This window comes from Seriola dumerili, unplaced genomic scaffold, assembly GCF_002260705.1.
Source record: "Seriola dumerili isolate Sdu_G_001 unplaced genomic scaffold, Sdu_1.0 BDQW01000538.1, whole genome shotgun sequence".
Classification (NCBI taxonomy): domain Eukaryota; kingdom Metazoa; phylum Chordata; class Actinopteri; order Carangiformes; family Carangidae; genus Seriola; species Seriola dumerili.
In genome coordinates this window covers 2251166-2271121 of record NW_019174793.1, presented here as the reverse complement: position 1 = coordinate 2271121, position 19956 = coordinate 2251166, and the positions used below count along the sequence as shown (strand labels likewise).

Here is a 19956-nt window from a genome sequence, read left to right as displayed (position 1 = left end):
GTAACCATGGAAACACAGAGCCTCTAACGTACAGCAAAGCAGTGCGTTACAGACAATACTGTCACTATTATAATTACAGTTTTACTCCTGCTACTACAAGTACTATTCGAACTACTCGTAGTAGTTACTAAAACTTCTTAGCTACAAAAGTACTACTGCTTCAACTACTGCACTTCTACTGCTGCAACAACACCAACTACTACGACTATTCACACACTTTTATACACTTTATTTTACAATGTGGAGGTCATGGTGGTGTTGACTGCTACCACCACGTCTTACCACACTGTAATACAACCGTACCTCTAGTCTTAAGCAGTGAGGTTTACCTACAGGTGACGCCGTGTGAAGGTGCAGATGTCTTATAATGCTGCTTCATTAGTACCTGCTCTGATTTATTATTTATTATTACTTAAATCTGCTTGGAAAGCGCCTTGAGATAATTAGAATTTGTTATGATTTGGCTCTAAACAAATAGAACTGAATTGAAAATAAAAATTGAATTAATGATTTAGTTATGTGCATGAATATGATGCGACATGACATGTGAATGACGAAATCACACATTTGGTGTTTTTACATTTTGAAGAGCTCCCAGAGGTCATTCTCTGTAACCTCCAATGTGATGTTTCCAACCCACAGAGAGCGACAGCTCCTGGAAGACAGAGGAGGAAGAGGAAGAGGAAGAGGAGGAGGAAGGAGGAAGAGTGAGAGAAGAAAACAGGGGGAGAAATGAAACACTGAGTACGTTTCACACTCTCAGGCCTGGACCGAACCATTCTGTATTCCTAAGAATCTTAAAGACACTGTTGTGATTATGTGTGATGTTCACGGTCGTAGAACGTACCCACTCTGGTTCTCCAGATCTGTGTGCTTCAGTGCTGGAGGAGAGAGGAGACGGACAGTCAGTGAGATGTATTTTAAATGGTTCATCACCGTGTTTCTCTGACCCGCTGCATTAATGTGGTTACTCCTCAGTGGACCTTCATCATGGAGTCAGACACTTTAAAATGAAGTTACTGTGTGTGGAGTTAATGATCTTGCTGCATGTCTTCATTAGAATAAAGAGGAGATTGCTTCTCTACTCTTGTCCCTGTCTCTAGTAAACTGATAAACACTACATCTGTCTGTGCCTCTTAAAACCCTCTAACTGCAGTTTTCTGTCTATAATATGTTTTACCTCAGTTTTAGTAAATTAAACTAGTAAATAGTAAATATATGTATATATTTATATTCAGCGTCTCTGTTGCGTCTCTTGGAGATGAAACTGAGTCTGACTGTAACAGAGTGTTGCTGCCTCCGTGTGGACAGATGTGGTTCTTCATCTCCCTCTCACCTTTGGCCTCCGAGGAGGTGAGGACCGCCTGAACAGTGTTGAACTTCTCCAGCAGCAGTTTACTCTGCTCTTCCTCAAAACCCATCTCCTACAGGTAAAAAAAAAAAAAAAAAAAAGAAACTCAAAAGGCCAGAAGTTCCTGGTGGATCTGTCCTTTTATAAAATCCTTCTGGTCTCTCGTGAAGCTCCTCACCATGAGCTGCAGGATCCGGCAGGTAACAAGTTTACTGGACGCTTCTGTGATGTCCTGATCCAACTTCAATACCTGCTCCATTTCCTTCTCTGCCTCACTGTACCTCTGTGTGACACACACACACACACACACACACACACACACACACACACACACACACACAGGTCATCAGACTGTAGTTTAAGTTTTTACACAGGCGTGTTAAAAGAGGTCTTAGTCTGTTGTACGGCAGGTGCTGACCTTTAACCCCATCAGGGCACACCCCTTACGGAAGTATCCCTTCGGCCAATCAGGAGCCAGCTCGATGGACCTCTGAGCGTCTGATAGGGCGGCGTGGTACTGCTCCAGACACCAGTAACAGTAGGAGCGATTCCCATAGAACCTGAGAGACGAGAGGAAGACGCACTGAGACACAGACACACACCGGAAGTGACGAAGGACACAGAGGGACGTGAGGAAGTAACGTCAGGCATCAGGACACGACCTGGGTCACATGACCTGAGCTCACCTGTGGTCCTTGGGGTCACAGTAGATGGCTTCTGTAAACATGTGCACTGCCTGGCTGTACTGGCCTTGCTGGAACATCTGGATGCCCTGCTCTGGATGTTGGACACACACACACACACACACACACACACACACACACACACACACACACACACACACACACACACACACACACACACACACACACACACACACACACACACACGTCTCAATCATCCTACTAAATCTAAATACTGAAGGTCCTGGTTCAAGACTATAAGTTTACTTCTTCACACAGTGTGGATGAAATTAACTGGGAGAATGCGACTCGTGAAATTGTCTGTGATCTGCTAAAGAGAAGACGCGTCCCTCACTGGTGTTGTATGAACTACAGAAACACTCAGTCCACCCGCAGGTGTGTGACAGAGTGAAGGATCTTCCCCTCACAAATGATCTTTGGGGAGCAGAGTACTCTTAGAATTAGTCTAACATTAATTAGCAGCAGCTGATATCACCTGTAACAGGTGCTCAGCTCCAGCAGAATTATTTTTGTAACCAGGACGTTGTCGTTGAGTAAGAACACACTCACTCACTCACATCTCAAAACTCGAAACAACTCAAACTTTCACAATTTGTATTAGTTGCAATGTCAGTAGAAAACACCTTCAAATTGATTCTGTATTGTTTATCCGAGTTAAAGTTTAAACTCATCTCTAACCATTATACTTCTATTTAAATCTAAAGTTTGACTCAACACAGCACATTAAATAAAACGTCAAGCTATTGTAACTATGCTAATGTAATTAATGAAATTATACTGATATGATAACATGGTTAAAGGAGCATGAAGAATTAAATCTGAATCAACTTTATTCATTCTTATTCAGTCATTAGAAGGACAAAAGGTAGATTTACCTGTCAGAGACTCTCCCCTCCTCTTCATTTCCTTTGTGCTCTCTCCCTGTAATCACAACACAGAGTTACAGCGCTGCAGTCTGTGTAATGCCGATTTCACCAGTTCCCACCAGCGCTCCATTAAATCCCTGATAAGACCTCGGTGGAGATAACGGGTTTCATACTCTCAGTCCTGTGTGTTTGTTACCTGGTTGCTCCTGGCCTCGTTCTCCTTGTTCTCTCTGGTGATCTGTGCCGTTCGGCTCTTCAGGCCCTTGAGTTTGATGTGGCTGGCAGCGTTAGCCACAAACGCGCTGCTGACGTCCCACTCCGGCTCCTGAAACACCCACAAGTAACACAGGACACTGAACACAACAGACTCAGCATGTGATAACTACAGTTAACTACAGAAAAACAAAAAAAGAGAGAGAGAGAGACGCCTGCTCTGACCAACATGTTGATTTAGATGTTTAGTAAATCAGTACGGGTCGTCTCTGAAGGTCTGTATCAGTCATCCAGGTGCTGAAGCACATCTGGGGGAGCTGGATCCAAAACACTGGGCTGCGGTTTTATGTGTACTGCATGTGTGTTAAGTATCGTATTAGAATAAATAGGTTGAATGTTGCTGGAGCTGGTAAGAGCTCAGTGTCTTGCTCATGGACACTGCAGTCGTGGTTGAGAGTTTTGCTTTTATGACTTTATGTTTAACCTCTATAACCAGCATCATGCTAAGGCCCTGCGCCCTTGAATCGTATTAAACAGTTCAGACCGTGTTGTCTGTATTGCGTGTGTTCATACCGATCCCTTTATTGAAACTCTGCAGTGTAAACTTTTCTAGTTTGGTCGGTTTGAGCTGGGGAGCCAATCAGACGCAGGTGCAACGAGGTAACTGCACCGAGATACCTTAAGACAGAGGTGTCGGTCCTCTTCCAAGGAAAGTGTGGTGTGCTTCATTCAGCTTCATTCATGCTCTTAACTGGTATGAACACAAGAGATGGTAAATTATGGTAACGAGTACAGACAAGTCTATTCACGCCTGTAAAGGAAAGAAACTGGATTTTTTTTTTCTTCCATTTTAACTAAAGTTTAACAAAACTCGTGAGAACATGTGATTTTTGTTTATAAGCTCCAGTCTGTTTATGATGTAACTGTGAAAATACGTCACAAACCTAAGGAACCAATCCTGTCAATTTGTGGGAACAGGGGGGGGGGGGCGGGGCTAAATAAACCCAAAACTGTGTCAGCCACTGCCAGTTACAAGCTAATAAACAACATAAACAAAATAAAAGATGCTAACTACGCTAACGGTTCTGATCCGTCTGCTAGTCTCTGGTTCTCCTCCTGAGTCTGGGTCTGATGTTTCCTCTCTGCTCTTTCACCTGTCCACCTGGAGCCAGCAGGTGGTGGTGGGCGGGGCATAAGGCCTGATCCAGAAGTGTAGATGTGCTTCAACACCCAGTTTTTATTTATCTATTTTTTTTTACTTTTTATGAGATAAATCATGTCAAAGATTAAAAGTTAAAAGTTTAAAACATGTCTGGAGAGGAACTAAAAACCCATTTGTTTGTATGTAAAGGCAGAGTTCAGACACTTTCCTAAGAGTACTAAGAGTTATAAGACCTACTGACATTCAACAGACATACAAAATAGGTTCGAGTAAACACTCAGCATTAGGTAAATGTGGCATGTGATGCAAGAAAATGTCAGTTTAGATCCATTTGTTTAACGACTTCCACGACCGATTAAGTTGCCGTTCCACAGCAATTACATTTCATTACTTGTGGACTTTACAGTGAGTGAGCAGAGAAGGACTCGATGTCTTGTTCGTGAACCCATCAGGTCACTCTGCTGCGTTAATACTTAGTCACCAGGTACTTTGTGTTTTATCATTCATTTTATTTTGAAGGAATGGGTGATATAACGGCCCTGGCTCCGACCCACCTCCTCTGAGGTCCTGTGAGGTAACTTGCTCTTGTTCTCCCCGGTCACGAGGGCGGGGACTGATTCAGGGCTGCATTTGTTTCTGGGACGAACCTCGGTCCATTTCTCCTCCACTCTGAATTCCTCCTCACTGTTACTCTCTGACCCCGCTCCGGCCGCTTCTTCTTCTTCCTGTTGCAAGTTTAAAAGCGTCATTAGAAAAAAGGCTGGAACAATATGCAAATATAAATCTTATTGCGATTATTTTGGGAGCTATTTTGATTGCAGTTGTGAAAAAATTCTAAATGATGATGATGTGATTTTTGTTGGGTGTTTTACCAAATAAGCATGTTCACTTTACATCTGGAGAATATGATTTGTAGGTCAGATCCCTCTGTAGCACCACAGCGCTTCATTTATGGTCTGGCACATTTTACCTTTATCAAAACATTGGAGCCCCTGCAATTTGGATATTACACTTGGTCATACTGCGATTTCGATATAATTGTGCAGCTCTATTAGAAAATTACCCCCTAAAATATTTTTTATTATTATTATTATTTATTTTAAAAAAAAAGGAGTAATTTTTTTTTAAATTGATAAAAAAAATGAATGATTAATGATAATGAATGAGATTTAACATTCTTACTCATAAAGTAACTGGAGCTGGATTTGGTTCCTAAGTGGAATCACGTATTCTTGAATAGACCTGGATGTGACCTTGATGTAAAAGTGAATTAATGAAAACATTTCATTTTGCTGGAATTTCAGAAAATGGCTTGAAATCAGTGAAACAATTTAATAAAAGCATCACTATTGAATTTTATAGTACACATGTAGCAGACAACTTTTAAACACGTGCAGGTCTGTGTGTACAGATATACGTATAGGCTAACATATATAAACATATAAACTCTTTCCAGACTTGTTGAAGAAATAGAGAGAAATAGCAGCTGAGGAGAAAAAGACAGTTGTCATTCAGACTCTCTGTGATCTCACCTGCTCTAAAACATCCTCCATCCTCTCCTCCCTCTCCAGCTTCTTCCGTTCTTTCTGCCTCTGAAAGGAGAGTATGGACATGGTGGCTGTGGGATGGTACAGACACATGTACGGACGCAGGTAGGTGTGTAACAGACAGTGAGGAGACAGGTGTGGGAACAGCGATGAGCGGGGTGTGGTAAAATGTATGGAGAGGTAAAAGGAAGACAGGTAACATGTCACATGAGCAAATAAAGGTGTGGTGACAAGTGAGTGCAGTGACGCGTGGAACGTGGCAGGTACGTTTGTTTCAGTAACAGATGAACCGTGAAGAATAAAAGACATGAGACGCAACATGGACGACATTTTCAGTTTGTTACTAAGTTTGTTTTGTTTTTTGTTTATTTGATTATTTATTTTACAGCGGATGTTAAAGGGTCATTATATGTCATTTTACTGAACTGCAGTTTGTTCTGTGTGATGTTAAATATTCCTGTCCTTAGACAACACACTGCACCTCAGCTACAGGTGAAATTAATTATTTGTGTTTTTAAATATATTTCTTAAATGCTCTGTTTTGTTTTTGTTATTTTATTTAGTTATACTTTTTGTTTTTTTACTCACTTTCTTTTTTGCTCTCTTCCTCTCAGCTTTCCTCCGTGCTTTCTCCTCATCATCCAGACCTTCCTCATTGTTCAGCATGACCTGGTCAGCATGTAATCACACACACACACACACACACACACACACAACACCCACACACACACACACACACAACAACACCACCACACCACACACAAAAAAAAAAACAAAACCAACAACACACACACACACCACACACACACACACACACACACACAACCACACACACACACACACACAGAGCTTTTGAGTCAGTATTTGGTCTTCAGCTTTATGAGATGACAGAAATATAAAAGTATTTGCCTGTAGACGAGACTCTGATCTAAGTTTTTATTGTACATTTAGTGCAAGTGATTTTTCTGTATATGTTCATACATGTCCAGTAAAGTATTTCTGTAACCGAGTTCACACTGATCCACTTTATATATTAATCTTTCAGTCTACCTGTGATGAGTCTTGGCCTTTTCTTTTGTCTGTTTGGTCAGGAGCACCGTCCTGAGCCTCCATCTCATCCTCACCTGGCCCATCTACACACACACACACACACACACACACACACACACACACACACACAGAAATATATTTTTAATGAATCACTGAATGCATCTCTTTAAAGACAGACGATTCTCTCTGTTTCTGTTTGTCTTGAGTGTGTGTGTGTGTGTGTGTGTGTGTGTGTGTGTGTGTGTGTGTGTGTGTGTGTGTGTGTGTGTGTGTGTGTGTGTGGACTTGCAATGCCTGACTGACACATTTCCCATGCAAAACTACACAGGTGATCGTGTGGCAGCTTGTGAGTGGGTGATCCTTTATTTAGCCTGATGTCTCGGTTCCTGTTTCTGAAGAATGAAAACATTCAGCGTCATGGCAGCAGTTTATCTGAGAAACTGCCAAACAAAGGCAGTAAAATAACAGGTTTATGTACCATAGAGACACACAAGAGTAAATTCAGCATTATCAGCACTGTGACAAATGCAAGAGGCCGGCAGGAACAGCATGAACAGTGATGACGAATGTCCAACAATGCATCGCTTACACAACATGACTAGCGTCGGTCGACTCTGCTCCATAAACCTTAAAAGGGCAATAAATATGCCAACATCTGGTTCCCCTCTTTATTTGTTTGAACTGAAAAACTGCGCCTGTGGTCACATCAGTCTGTTTCATACATATCACTGTTAGGAGAAAACCACATGACGAAAACCCATCTTATCTTGTCTGTTCAACATGCTAACTATGTTTAACTCACAGCCTCCCACCAGCTCGCCTGCCATCACTTGGCAGCAAGATATGGACTGATCTGACATGTTATTGTTTTGTATATTTCAAATCCAATGCTTTCTAATTGTGAGTGGGCAGCCCCCAGTGTCCTCCAGCAACACAATGAACACAAACACACACAAACCATTTTTACACCTAAAGCACGCTGTTGGGTTTTTTGGGGTTTTTTTTGGCAGCACTGATCGGCGGTTTCTTTTTCTTTGTCTTTTCCTTTGGCACATTTTATTTAATTTCATTTATGTCAAACAAAAATTTTATTATTTGCTAAAATTAGAAAATGTTGCATCCAGCACAGAACAATGTTTTTCTAATGTTTCCCAGAAGTTTCAAAGCCGTGAACAAAAGGAATCAGTTGAAAGATTTAAATCCAAAATTTAACATCTTTTCACTGCGTCTTTGGCTTGTCATTAATTAATTAGTCCAAAAAATGATTAAGTCGCAAGTTAACAAGTAGGACGTAGTATCAGTCTGATTGGACGAGATGTATCGGTGCATGTTTTAAGTGGCTCCATGCAAGTGTTTGTGTTGGAAACGGGAATCCATGCTCCCCTCATACCACACTAAGAGGCTGCCATGCCAGAAATATCCAGGGGCCTCTGGACAGAAATAGTGCTCAGCTACCTGGAAGCATATCTTAAATATTTAACTCCCTCACTCATGTTTACATTTCGGCTGAACCATGTTATCCCCACTGAGATTAATTCAGTTTATTTCTATCTACCAACCAGACACTGGGGTAAAAACCCATCTCTGCTGCCAGCGACTACGTCATACATCAGTTAGCTGGTGGTAAAATTTTCACTCAGCTGACGAGTGCCGACTTTGCATAAGCAGATCAGTTACCATGCGCTCACACCAACCAGCAACAAGAAACAAAAACAGACAGCCAGTTTTCATTTCAAGTGACAGCTACAGGACGAAGAGTGCCACTAACCTCTTTACATTACAATTAGAATCCAATCAATATATTGGCTGATCAATGAATCAGCCAGTAATCTTCATCAATCATCAGAAATGTGAAAAATGTGTTTTAGATCATTCACAAACAGTACTGCCATGACATGATTTCACCAGCAGAGGGCGCCAACTAGTTTATTGTTCACTCACTACAAAACTTGGTCTGACGATATTTAAGTAACCAAGTTTAATGGATGCTCATCAAAATGTTTGTTTATTTGCAATGTTTATGTTAAAGAAGAATATTGGCCGATGTATCAATATCAGATTTTTTAACTGCCAAATTTCAATTTCAGTATCGACAACAAAAAATCTTTAGTGTCTTACGCTGTTAATCCAAGTGAATTCTGCAAATCTTACTATGTTTAACTACAAACTGTAGATGTAGACATATGAATTATTTTGTAGAAATATTTGGGTTTTTACACTCAGCATGATGTAAGTGCTGATTAAAATGATTCCACTTCCTTTTCCCCACCCACTTCTCCTCAACCACAAAATAAAGATTAAAGCAGGAGGCAGGCTGGGGGTGTTAAACACGGCCTGAGGAATAATACAAGTTGCAGCACCATCGAAGTTTTGATGGGAAATGTTATTTAAACAACTGACAATCATGATGAAGGCAGTTCAACTATTTGTGCCAAAACGCTGGCAGGAATCCGTGTAATTAAAATATGCACAAGTATCAGCGAGTCGTAAATGGTTTTATAAGACGGCTGACACAGGTTGAATAAACAAAATACAATATGCAAACTGCCTCGGGAGATTTAAATAACTGAAACCTTTACCAGACTTTTCTACTGAGATCAGCAGCAGCCTGTTGTTGAGTGTTTGTCTTTCTCTACATGAGTTTGTTTTATGTCATTTTCTCCCAGCAGAAAAATTATCATTGTAGTTTAATGAAGCAGAATCATCCTCTGACTGAAACGGAACATGTTCACAAACTTACATTTATGAGGATTTACTATAATCAAAGGAAGCAACATTTTAATTAGCCGGGAATGTAAACATGACATTTCTCCAATGCACAGATACATGTTTAGTTTTTGTCATTTCCTGCAGAGTGAGAGAAAACTAATCATAAATTTGTGCTGCAGAGAGGAAGGAAGAAACTCAAGCTGAGTCAATGGGAATCACATTTTTAGTTAATTAAGTGAAACTGGATTTCTGCCACAGAGGCTGGCTACAGGCTGTGCTCACTCACTTCCAGAGCAGTCTGGAAACAAACATGTTTTCTCCTGCCCTCACGGCAATGAAAGGATCAGTCAGGAAACATGGTCTCAGGTCTGGAGGTAGGCCTGGGAGGACACTGGACAGCAAGGCTCTTATCTTATCGGCCAGCTGCAAAAAACCCCTTTATGAAATTCCCTGATCTCATGAGGTGGAAATTCAGCCTTGAGGCCAGGGAGGCCTTCTCCATCCAAGACCTCCCTGACATGAAGCCAAGCCTTTACTTAACTGTTTCCTTCTGGTGTCATGCAAACCTTTTGAATTATGTGTGAAATGTGTTGTAAGTGTTATCTCTCACCACCAGTTTGAACTGAACTTACTGAGAAAATAAAGGTGGGAAATCTCCCTAATTCTTCTTCACTTGCTTTTGTCTCTATATTTGGTGCTGAACATGTGTTACTTCAGGTATTTCATTGGTTTTACTTTTACTTTCTGTTCATGTTAACTACTAAGCCCTTCTACATTTACTACTGGTGCATAATTAAATGAGACACAGTTATGTAATGTAACTTACTGCATATATTTGGCTGATATTTAAGTGTTCAGCGCTGAATCTGTGTATATAATTCATACAAAACAAATATTAAGCTGGGAAAGCGAGTTAAGACCAAATTCTTCTGGTTTTGAAACAACAATGACAAAAACAGACTGTGTGTAAACTGTGTCATTTGCAGCTGTGTGTCAAAGTAATTCAATGGCAGATTCACACTGTTATATATATATATATATATATATTGTAAGAACACAATAGGAAAAGACAGTAAGAGCAAAACCTGTCGAGCTGCTGTGAGACTGAGAAATTCTGCGCCGAAAGAAGAAAAACCAGAAAACATACAAATACTAATGAATCTTAATAAGCTATCTTTGGTTTCTGATACTAAAACAATCATATCGCTGATCACGGTCAAAATGTGTGGAGGAACATATGGAACGGTGCCCTAGTGTGTGCTACAATCAGCGTGAAAGCTGTCATCAGCAAGATACAGGTTTCATATCCTTTATGAAACTGCTGGTGCAAACAAACAGGCTGCATCTTCTGGATAAATGAAACATCAAAAGTTCTTGGAAGGAGGACAGTGTACTTGTATCAGGCCAACACAGTCTTCCTCATTCAAAACACAAGGCGCTGACAGATGAAAGGCGAGGGGAGAAACACTCTGTCCAGCAGTAGAGCGTCTGTTCAGGAGCTTCTGGAACGAGCAGAAACTGAATCTGTTTGGCATTAACACCAACAACACCATCTGACTCACAGCGAGAGCCGAGGCAGGTGAGCAGGAGAAACAACCAGAGAGGGCGAAGGATGTTTGTGAGGGTGTAACGTAACACGCCTGTTTTAAAACAACAATCCACATTTAGCCAAAGACAAATTACAGGTTTGTCACTGAAATACACCCATAACATAAAATCACTAACATGAGAACAGCCTATAGACGACGCCGTATGGTATTGCTCTTCAGAGGAGAGCTGCCTTCCTGAACTCACATGAAGGCGGCCTGTGTGAATGTGGATATATAAAAGCAGTCTAAAAATGGCTGTGACTAATTTGTAGCTTCATCAGACAAGATTTGTGACGGTTTACGTTCTTGTGAATGAACAGACGTGACAAAACAGATCTTCAATCTCAAAAAACTCAGCAGTCCACCGACATCTGAAGGACGAGGGGTTGATGGTTTGAAGGAGGAATTGAAGAAGCCAACATCAATATGACATCAATTATCAGCCACTTGTGCGGTCTCACTCCCCAGACAACTTAACACATGGTGACCGGATGGGTCAATGACTCTCCTTAACGACCCTCAAGGTGTTAATGACCCCACAAGAACTTAAATGCCTGGGACTCCCCCGACTAGCGAGCTAGAACTGACGAGGCCTTTCAAACCAGAGGCGAAACGTCTTCAAGAACCTCAAGCAAGTCCGACTGCTTTCGTAAAGACCGGACACTAAATGAGAGCGATGACAATTAACTGCACACACCTGCAGAGTCCTGAGAAGAAGTCTCATCAGGTAATGAAGTGAGTTTTCATCAAGCTCTGAATATAATTTAATGCTGACAGCGTCTTGAGGGAAGTTTGTGATTTGTGACACTCGGCTGCATAAATAAATTTCCACTTGAACTTAAGTTTGATTTTAAACACAGAACTATAGATAATCAACTGTGTTGTTTAGTCAAACGTTCTGACGGTATTCTTCTCTTACGGTAAACTTTAGTAAACTACAGCTGCACCATATGCAAAAAAAATCATATACACATCACACATCACTGTCTGATCCCCTGTCCTTTAGTACGTCCTCTTAACATTATCACTTAAGAGGATACTTGGGAGTGTTTGATGATCTTCAGCCTAATATTCACACTGGATTACTACATCTCTCGGTATTATCATTACTGCTGCTATTCTCTTATTACCATGGTATTCATCTGTTTAATGCATCAGTATCAGCAGGTTATTTATGTGGTTTAGGAACAGGAGATCTGTTGTTGCAGGTTTAGTTGCAAGGTTAAGGCTTTCTGTACACTCCACGTGCACACCACAGCTGACAAGGAGGCTGCCATTTTAGCATGGAAAAATAATTGGAAGAATCTGCCACAGCTAGTGTGTTTATCAAGCTATAATACATTAAAAATAAATATCTTAAGGTTGGAGTTTAGCTACAACATGTGGAGGTGTGGAGGAGGCCTTTGTTTCAGGACGTACTGTAGTTTTCATTACGCAAACATTCAGGTGCACACAGACTCACAAGACGCATGCCGGACAATCACAGGTTGCTGCAGGTATTTTCATAAGAAAACAGAAGCAGATTTTGGAGAGAATTCACTGGAAATAGCAAGATCTCAATTCGCAGTATTCAACCCTATTATCATGGACGTACATGAGCTCTATCTCTCTCAGGTGGGAACTGTAAAAGATGCTTTCAAACTGCACATCAGTTGAATTTTGCGTAACTCACATAAAATGCTGGAGCGTTTTTGTTGTGTGTGTTAATGTGTGTCTGACTTTGTGGATTCATCTCCATCATTCAGCTGGTACAAAATGACAAAATGACCCACTGCTGTCTGGCCTTAACGTGAAAACAGCGTCATGTGACATCGGAGGTGTCGGCAGCCGCGTAAGTTTTAAATACCTGGGACTTCCCACTAGTCAGCAGAACTAAAGAAGACGAGTGACGAAACCTCTTCAGGTCTACAGTTTCAGTCCAGTGGATTGTTAATTTGGTTTTAAGAAGCAGCTTCTGTTATTTTACTCCAGCTTTACGAGCCACAGCTTCTGGATAAATGTAAATTAACTTGTCAGCTTACAACATTGAGTCTTTGCCTCACTATCTATAGAAAATCTAAATCTATACGCAGATGTGTCACGTCGAGAATTCACTTTCTATCCAGTCTGTGAACGTTAAGAAAAACATCTCACTCAACTTTCCTTTTCCTGCAGGAAAAAAAATGTTAAAAAGTCTAAGTTACTGCTTCCCGACAGTCACACACATGTATACACGCAGCACCAAGACAATCCAATCTGTGCACCACAACCAAAAAAAATAAATAAAAAAATACCACAAGTATTTCTGATCACAATTACCAACACATATTGTTTTGATTTGAATACCGACCGCCCCACAGCCATCAACAGGATTCAGCAGAGAGAGGGGGGGGGCTTGTGCGATGTGACTGCTGTCATATGACGACTTTCCTTAAAGACACCTCTCTGATGAAAACTCATTCTGACATGATTCAGTGAGGTCTTACTGGTTTTCATTCATCTTAGATTTGTAATATTTACTCAGCAGATTAAACACCATGGAAACTCTCAAATCAACTACGAAAGACAACAAGCCAGGTTTCCACACGCAGAGGAACATTGTGTGCATGTGAGCTCATGTGTAATCAGCAAAGTGTCCACAGACTTGCAGTTTTCTTAAGCAGTGCCACATACTGTCAGATTTATTAAAGATAGTGCTCGATGTCTGCTGTTTTATTTCAACGACAAAAATGTAGAGGGGGAGGGGGGGGGGCAAATAGTCCAGAATGAGCTGTGTGTAACAAACCATGTGTCACTGTTTGATATGAAAACCACCTGTGGCGAACGGCAGCGGTTCTAACAGGGCGGCCTTGACAGCTTCCACCCCCCCATTCAAACACACACCCATGTTAACACACACATGCCACTCTCAGTATCAGTGTTTTCAGTTGTTGTCTTTCCGTTTACGGTACATGCAGAATAAAAGATGAGAATACGTTTGGGGGGAAAAATAGAGAATTCAAGATTAGCGTTGTACTTTTTTAGTGAATTCAGAATTTTTAAGAGTTGAATGTTCAGGATAACGCCAGTAGAAATAAGTCAAATCAAACACTAAACACTATCCTCTATTGTTGACACTAAAAATACAGTATTTAGGATAATTATGTCCTCAAATAAAAAGTTATTATTGAAATAGTGGCAGGCATGGTGAGTGAGAGCAAACAAAGGCTGGTCTGAAACAGAGGCCACAGTCATGCAACACTCTCCACTCTGAATTTATCTCTCCAACACAAGTGCTGTTCCCACACGCTGTTTACTGTTTGCTGCCATTACTGAATTTCAGCACTTCCTGTAGATGTTTCATAATACGAGTCTTCCAGGAAAGCGAAAGCGTTCGGCCGCCTGAACAGCTGGAAGGGTTTTAATGTGAAACAACAGTGATGTTACAACAACAGCAAACGGGATCACTTCAGAGCACAAAGAGGCGTCTGACTAAAATCTGATCAAATTAATTATCAAAAAAAAAACTTGTTTATGATAACAAACTATTTAGCTGAGGTGGTAAAACACCCACATCCTTACACGTCTCATCTTATGATCAATTTTGTTAATAGAATAGAATTAAAAAAAAAAAAACAGCCAAATTCAATCCAATATAATTATATTATTGTAAAATATCACATGAGCGTTTCATCATTTTCTATTATGTTAGTGGACAAGGTCTTTGTTTCTGCCAGCATGGCTCATACCCACGACAAATCACTGCAGGAAATCCCGTCCTGTGTGAGACACTGGCCTGGTTCTCACTTCACTTTAGGTCAGTAAAGGCTCTGGGCATTGATTAGGAAAAGAAAGAAAATGTTCAGTATATGTGGGGTCATATTTGAGAGACAAATTTCCACATGTTTTCTGAGGCTGTGTTTACGTCAGTAATGTGTTAATAGAAGAGATAGATTCTTTCATTATGACTGAATGAATCAAAATAAGCTTTAATTCAAAACTCAGACCAGGGCTGGACCATAAAATATGCTGTAAGAACATGTAAGTTTATCAACTGTTGGATATTTAGTCATAATATTATTGTTATTATTATGATTGCTACATACAATAATTTAATAGCCTATTATTATGGAAAATGCTGACTGCATTATGACATTACTGTCTGGTTATTTAATTTATTATCAATTTCTAAATTGATTTTCCAGAAAATAATATCACAATTATATTAATATTTAGTGATATAAAATTACATATTCTGTGATGGAAGATTTGATAGAGGACCCTCCTCAAAGTCAGACTCCTACAGTTACATATAAGAATGAATACACCTGTAATTTATATGGTCAGAGTGAGTCTGCACACCTTTAAACAAGACCTGAAAATAACCACAATAATAAAGCATTAACATTCAAAGGTCTGTCTCTCTCTCTCTCTCTCTCTCTCTCACTCTCTCATTAGCCAAATCATTTCAAGGAACAGGAAGCTCGAGGCTAATGATTGTCCATAGTGAATGTGCCCCTCCCTTGGCCCGTGCACTGAACGGATGACAAACACACAAACAGACACACACCCAAGACACAGAAACAAATAAAAACAAAACCAACACACATGAAAGTCGTTGGTGCAGACTGAGGTGCTCTCCTCTGACTCATCAGCAGATATTTGTTCTACGCAGGAACAAGACAAACAACTAGAATCCTCCAGTGCGGTGAGATCGCACGAGGTCACCTGATGCCTGCAAATGTCCACGATACGTTTCTCTAAAATCAGTGCTACATTCATTTTCTTTTCCTGATTTAACAAAGTGACATCGACTCAAGGTCTTCTTACTATCTTCTTCTAGAACAGTCTTAATCAGACCAAACTCCATCCACTTAAGAGACGAATGTTAATGTCTGTCAGTATAGACGTTGTAACTGTGTATGAAGACTGTGAGATGTGGCTGAAAGCTCTGGAAAAAGATAGTAAGTAGACCTTGAGTCTATCATTTTGTGAAATCAGTGATCATATCGCAGAGCTGACTGAGATAAAGCCACACATATTTCACATCTCTACGTTTTATTTTTAACTCTAAAGCTTGTCTAATGTAATAATGAAGAACACAAGATCTGTAAAAGCTCCTCAAAAAGATAGTAAGAAGACCTTGAGTCCAGTTTATTTTGTCCAATCAGTGATCAGATGGTAGCTGACTGAGATAAAGCCACGCATCTTTCATACTTCGAAAAGTTTTTAAAACTCTACAGCTCATGGAAAGTGATGATGAAGACCCCTGGTTAAAGGCTCTACAAAAATCTAGTAAGTGGGCCTTGAGTCAAGTCAATTCAGTGACTGTAATGCAGCACTGATTTAGATAAAGCAACACATCTTTCATCATTGTTAAAACTCTGCAGAGTCATGGTGACAACCACAAAGCTCTGGAAAAAAAGAAGCCAGCAAGTAGACCTTGAGTTGAGATTACTTTGTCAAACTACAATTTCCATGAAAGAATTAACTTTCATGCTTAGTGGAATAAAATGTTAAATATCGGCTGTTTCTTGCTAGGAAAAAAAAAAGAGGCATATGAAGGAATGTGAGGAGATAAAAAGGAGCTTGGTGAGACAGTCCAAGGACCAGAGGTCTGACAAACACTGTGAGGAACTCACACTGAAATAAACCTAATTTATGTCTGGAAGAAATAAACGACACAGCTCAAAATGTGACTGATGATTTTTACAGTTTTTAAAGGAGGTTATAATGTAAGTCATTAGTCACTTCGGTTGAGTCTAATATTGCTGCTGATTTCTGACGACTAGTAAGTAAGTTCAAGGGCGTATCAATGAACTCTGATGAAAACCTGAATTAGACATAAAAACCTTTTTTCCCTGTTGTCCATTGAAGAGCATTTTGTCATGTACATTACCATGCTTACTGCAGAACTACTCAGAGATATTCGTCATTTGAAGTTAAATAAAATTGCATGTGATCATTTGAGAAATCAACAAACTTCTTGTGCACTGAAGACGCAATAAAACGGATTTATAAGCCAAGGCAGAAAACAAAGGTATTTTTGGGTTTACATTTGGCCAGAATGAGCAGAAGGTCTTAAGATTATGCCTCTTCACATCACGAGAAAAGATTACCTTCATGCAAATGACAGTATACAAAAAGAAAAATGTCAAATTTAATCTTTGTAGCCTCCTTCAGCTAAATCTCTCCTGCTCTGCACTGTCAGTATTTTTCATAATCGAAGGTCAATGTTTTTATTTTAGGACGTTACGCTTGTATCATGGGACCAGGTTGAGTGATGTAACTTTTAGAAGTCCAGGGATTCCCTCAGGAAATTGTTTTAGTCTTTGCAGTGTGAGATATCAACTCTTTTCTCTTTATAGTTACGGTTTCAGTCAATGATTATTCCTGAAACATGTTCCTCTTATAATGTAATATTCAGCCTGTTCTTTCAGTATCAAAGCAGGTTTATGTAATATTAGTTGGTTTGGTTGAGATATCAATCGAAGCTTTGACGTGTTACGTGAATGCCAGAGTTATTTTTGATCTGGTTTAACCAATGGTGATACTTAAAAAGGTGCAATTGTGGTCAAACCAGTTTCAGTGCATTCTTGCATGGTTACTGCACAACTCCTTTGCCAGTCAAATATTTTAGTTGGGTTTATTACATGCTGCCAGATGAATCTAGGCATAATGATCAGAAACACAAATGAACTTGTAAATGAATTTGTAATGAGGGACACACAATAAAATACAAACCACAATAACAGCAGATCCAAAGCTAAAAATGCTGCAGAATAAAGGGCTAAAATATGAACCATATGGCGTCCAGAATTAGTGATTAAGTGCAATGCGCTGGGAGAAGAGGCAGATTTTCTACATGCCATTCTTGATATTGGATGACTAAACTTAAAAGGGGTCCAGTAAAGCAAGCAGACAGTTACCAGTGCCTCCATAATCATCCTCAGTAACTACAGGGCCTTTATTCAAGTCTGTTTCCACTTCCAGTAATGAATTCCGTAGCACTGCCCTCCATGTTTGGAGTTTGGGCTTTAGTGCGGTTAATGTTCTGTTATTATTAGGCATCAGAGATGACTGGTTGGTGTTTGGGTAAAAGTTGGGTTATGGTAAGCATGGCACAAGATGGCCAGTTGTGGTTAGGTATGATGGCACTACAAACTGACTCGACGATCCAGTGTGATTTAATGTAACACTGAATTTTATAATGATATTGACAAAGAAGCTGTATTTAATGTTGATCTTTTGTGTCGGATAGGTGAATCCCTATGAATGTGACATAAGGGTGGGTAACAGAGGAAAAAGACTTCAACACAACACTGGTAATAACTTGCATCTAACAGACTCTGGCGTTCCTTACATGCAATTTCTGAGCCCAACAACAGGCATAATAAATTCACTGTCAGGCATATTTACTTGTGTGTTTCACCATGTATAATTGGCCTCTTTGTATAACACAAAACATATTGTGAATTGTTCCAAAAAAAATCCCCCTTTTTCTCCAGAAAATTGCTTTACTGGGCTCAAAGCAATTCAACCTACCACACTCATACAACCTGGACAAGTAGAACCAGCTTTTCACTGTGAAATACTGTATGTTACAGCTCAAACATACATTCACTGTCTCTTCATAAACAATGGCTGAAACAAAAATATGGGTGCTTAACATTCAAACACGCAGCTTTCTCTCCTCTCTCTATCCTTTAAATAAAGTGCCGCTTACACAGGAAAAACAAGCAAGCCAAAAAACAACAAACCTAAAAATAAAACTTGAAAGTTAATTCTGTCAGGCTAATGTGCCACAAAATGTAATTGGGAAATCATTCATATTAACCACTTAACTAGACAACCTAGCTATTTGCTGTATTCAGTTGTTAGCAAAAGACAAGTTAGTGTCCACAACATTGAATATTTCCATTTAACTTCAGTGTATAGCTACTGTACACCACATACTGTAGCCTGTGTTGGCCATTTTTAAATACTTTTACCCATTTCTCAAACGCTATTTATGGGCTGTTGCATCAAATTTAACGGTTCAACATGGGTTATCATTGCTAACTCAGCCTGAGAGACAGTGGCTTTGAGATAGCATCACAAATCACAGCTAAACTCCACTTCACAGAAGTGTGTCACCAACTTATTCTGAGTGAAAAACCAAAAGTTGTTAACGGCTCAGTGGCGGGTTTACTCACCGCCTCCTAAGCCCAGCAGCCGGCAGATATCTCTGGTGAACTTCATCAGGTTTTACCGCCCAGCATTATCGGAACACACTCGCAATAAAACTTAAACTGTTACGCCGTAAGACACGACACTTCCTCGGTCTTCATTTAGCGCTGACACTTCGCCGGTGAAGCTACCGGTTCATGTGAAATATCGGTGATCCCTCTCCGCTCCGCCTGTCCAGTCACCACTGTCGAGCTAACCGCCGTTGAGACAAAACTAACTTCCGGTCGTAGCTTTCAACAATAAAACAATGACGGGCAGAATTTGAAGATGACTTCCGGCCGCAACCGTAAAAAATTAAAAGCTCAAAAGCAGGTGATTGGAGATAATGGGCTTTGATTGACAAGGCAGAGTTTGAGAGGTGTGTCTCACCACTGATGCCTGTTTTAACCAGGTGTAAGAAGCAGTTACCGTCTCTATGGCAACCAGTAGCAGCTGGCCACACACAACTGATTTAGATCAGCTAATTTGACTTGCGCACAAACCCTCAAACACAAACACACACACACACACACACACACACACACTTACACATACACACACCACACACACACACCATCCATTAATCATTATACAGTTTA

General features: G+C 40.2%; 1 protein-coding gene across 1 annotated transcript; it reads right to left on the bottom strand.

Annotated features, from left to right (window-relative positions):
- Positions 1–1457: 1457 nt before the first annotated feature.
- On the bottom strand, positions 1458–19497 carry LOC111235884 (tetratricopeptide repeat protein 31-like). Its single transcript, XM_022764454.1, has 10 exons — positions 19345–19497; positions 6894–6976; positions 6444–6512; positions 5829–5888; positions 4851–5021; positions 3118–3246; positions 2931–2976; positions 2038–2128; positions 1770–1911; positions 1458–1634 (listed from the first exon to the last, which is right to left on the bottom strand). Exons 1-10 carry the CDS (start codon positions 19388–19390, stop codon positions 1458–1460), a joined length of 1014 nt encoding a protein of 337 aa, XP_022620175.1. The 5' UTR covers positions 19391–19497.
- Between the last annotated feature and the right edge of the window lie 459 nt (positions 19498–19956).

Bases quoted from the DNA above. Each gene is read 5' to 3' on its own strand.
- LOC111235884 (XM_022764454.1), bottom strand. From the start codon at position 19,390: ATGAAGTTCACCAGAGATATCTGCCGGCTGCTGGGCTTAGGAGGCG. The intron at 3,247-4,850 runs GTGGGTCGGAGC...TGGGTGTTTCAG, and splicing joins CTCACAGGACCTCAGAGGAG to GAGCCGGAGTGGGACGTCAG. The intron at 1,912-2,037 runs GTGAGCTCAGGT...CTCGTCTCTCAG, and splicing joins TGTGACCCCAAGGACCACAG to GTTCTATGGGAATCGCTCCT.